The sequence below is a fragment of the Aspergillus foveolatus genome (assembly GCF_047715535.1).
Source record: "Aspergillus foveolatus strain CBS 279.81 unplaced genomic scaffold BDW70scaffold_354, whole genome shotgun sequence".
Taxonomy (NCBI): Eukaryota; Fungi; Ascomycota; class Eurotiomycetes; order Eurotiales; family Aspergillaceae; genus Aspergillus; species Aspergillus foveolatus.
In genome coordinates this window covers 1-1,928 of record NW_027396418.1, presented here as the reverse complement: position 1 = coordinate 1,928, position 1,928 = coordinate 1, and the positions used below count along the sequence as shown (strand labels likewise).

The following is a 1,928-nucleotide window of genomic DNA, read 5'->3' as shown; positions in this document are numbered from 1 at the left end:
AGAAAATCGATTTTTCGGCCCATGGGCCTAAATGGGTTGACCCATTTGGGCCGGCCCATGGGTTCTGCCCAGGTCTATTTACAACTATACCGTGTTTCAAAGCCGTCAGGCCAAGGGTTAGGTCATGGTGCTGGTTTGGAGATGGCCAGTCAGGCAGGCCGGTTTTGATGGGGGATCACCGCTGCTAGCTGTATAGATAGTGAATAGGTCAAAAACACAAACAACAATGTTAAAAACAGATCTGGCTATAGAACTTTTTCCTATCTTACATTCCCATTGCGTCCTCCCATTTCAACATTATGGTTCTATCTTGATTAGCCTGATTAAACTTGTTGAGACATCTATTAGCCCCTAGACTCCCGTTTGAACATGGAACACCTGATATTCAAGAAGATCCCAGAACTACGGATTATTGTCTGCCGTCAGTGTGAGCATGCGGTTCATCCGAAGGAGGTGGACACCCATCTACGCAAAAAGCATCATATGAAGACCGCCAAGATCCAACCTATTCTGCGGACAATACAGCAATGGAATGATATCAGTGGGGAGCCTGACATGGTTTACATCCCGCGGGAACTGGATGGCGCAATTCCAATAATCAAAGTGCACACCAATGGTATGCAGTGCCGACAGGATCCCCAATGCCAGTACATTGGGACGCATATTAATACCATGCGGAAACACTGGCAACAGGTGCATGGGTGGACACAGCATCCACACCGCGGGCATGTTACTGCAGAGGAAAAACGACAAGGAGTGGTGGAGTTACAGCAGTCATACCGCAGGGTGGCATGGCAGCAGGTGTTCCCTACAAGGAAGAACTCCCATCTGGTGCACATCCGATCGCTCAACCCCGAGCCCGAAGAACTCCCGACCCCGGTGAATGAGCGACAGCGGATCGCGGCCGAGATCAAAGCCCGGGCTGTGGAGGACGAGCAGCACGTTGCCGACAACGTCGTCGAGGCAGATGAAATTCACGACGCCAACCCCTGGCTGCGGATGACGCGGTGGGCGCGGTACCTGGCCGACGTGCATTTTCAGGACCTATTAGACGTGGTGGCCACGCCGGATGCCGAACTGGCGGATCCCGTCAGCCGCGCGACCCGGGTGGTCTGGGACACCATGGCGCAGTTGGCCCGACGCAGCCAGCAGACCGTCAAGCACTGCGGCAACGGGATCCGCATGGCCGCGGTCTGTACGATGCCGAATCATACACCGCACCAGCCGCTGCGAGCATACATGGACGAGAAGAGCATTCAGGATCACGTGCGGCCGTGGCAGCAGATTTTATTGTTTGTCATCCGGACGCAGACCAGCTGGCCGTGGACAAAGAAGAAGCCGACGTATGTCATGACCGCCCGTCAGCAGAAGACATGGCGGCGGTTGTGGCAGATGGCGCAGGCTGAATTGGAGCGACAGATAGAACTAGACCTGGGCAGAACCATGGGCCGGCCCAAATGAGTCGACCCATTTAGGCCCATGGGCCGAAAAATCGATTTTCTGCCCATCGTGGGCCGGCCCATTCGGCCCATTCAACCCATTTTAGGGCAAAATTTAGTGTGCATGTGACTTTCATAATTTATGCAATTTACGCGAACTCTTGGCTGTAATGCCTTCATAACAAGAATATGGTACAATTTAGTTGAAAAAGGGAATTTTGATATTACTGCAGAAACAACTATATCTTATATCCATCTAATAACTTTGAACACTTTCGAACTCTTCCTGAAACCCGCTGTGTGTTTTGCTCAGGCAAGTCAGGCTCCTCTTCCCACGTAGGCTCCTCCTCAGGCTCGTTCTCAGGCTCTTCCACTGGCTCAATACTCCTATGTCTCTTCGAATTATACTGCGAAGGGCCCTCCTCATTGTCACTAATCTCTACAATATCCTCTTGAATACGCTCATCCATCTCTTCTTGTTGGAGCTCT

General features: G+C 51.9%; 1 protein-coding gene across 1 annotated transcript; it reads left to right on the top strand.

The window, feature by feature from the left end:
- The first annotated feature begins 264 nt into the window (after positions 1–264).
- On the top strand, positions 265–1,559 carry BDW70DRAFT_146292 (uncharacterized protein). The gene has a single exon (XM_073738569.1). It carries the CDS (start codon positions 370–372, stop codon positions 1,459–1,461), a length of 1,092 nt encoding a protein of 363 aa, XP_073590391.1. The 5' UTR covers positions 265–369; the 3' UTR covers positions 1,462–1,559.
- The last annotated feature ends 369 nt before the right edge of the window (positions 1,560–1,928 follow it).

Coding starts and splice junctions, on each gene's coding strand:
- BDW70DRAFT_146292 (XM_073738569.1), top strand. CDS start 370: ATGGAACACCTGATATTCAAGAAGATCCCAGAACTACGGATTATTGTC.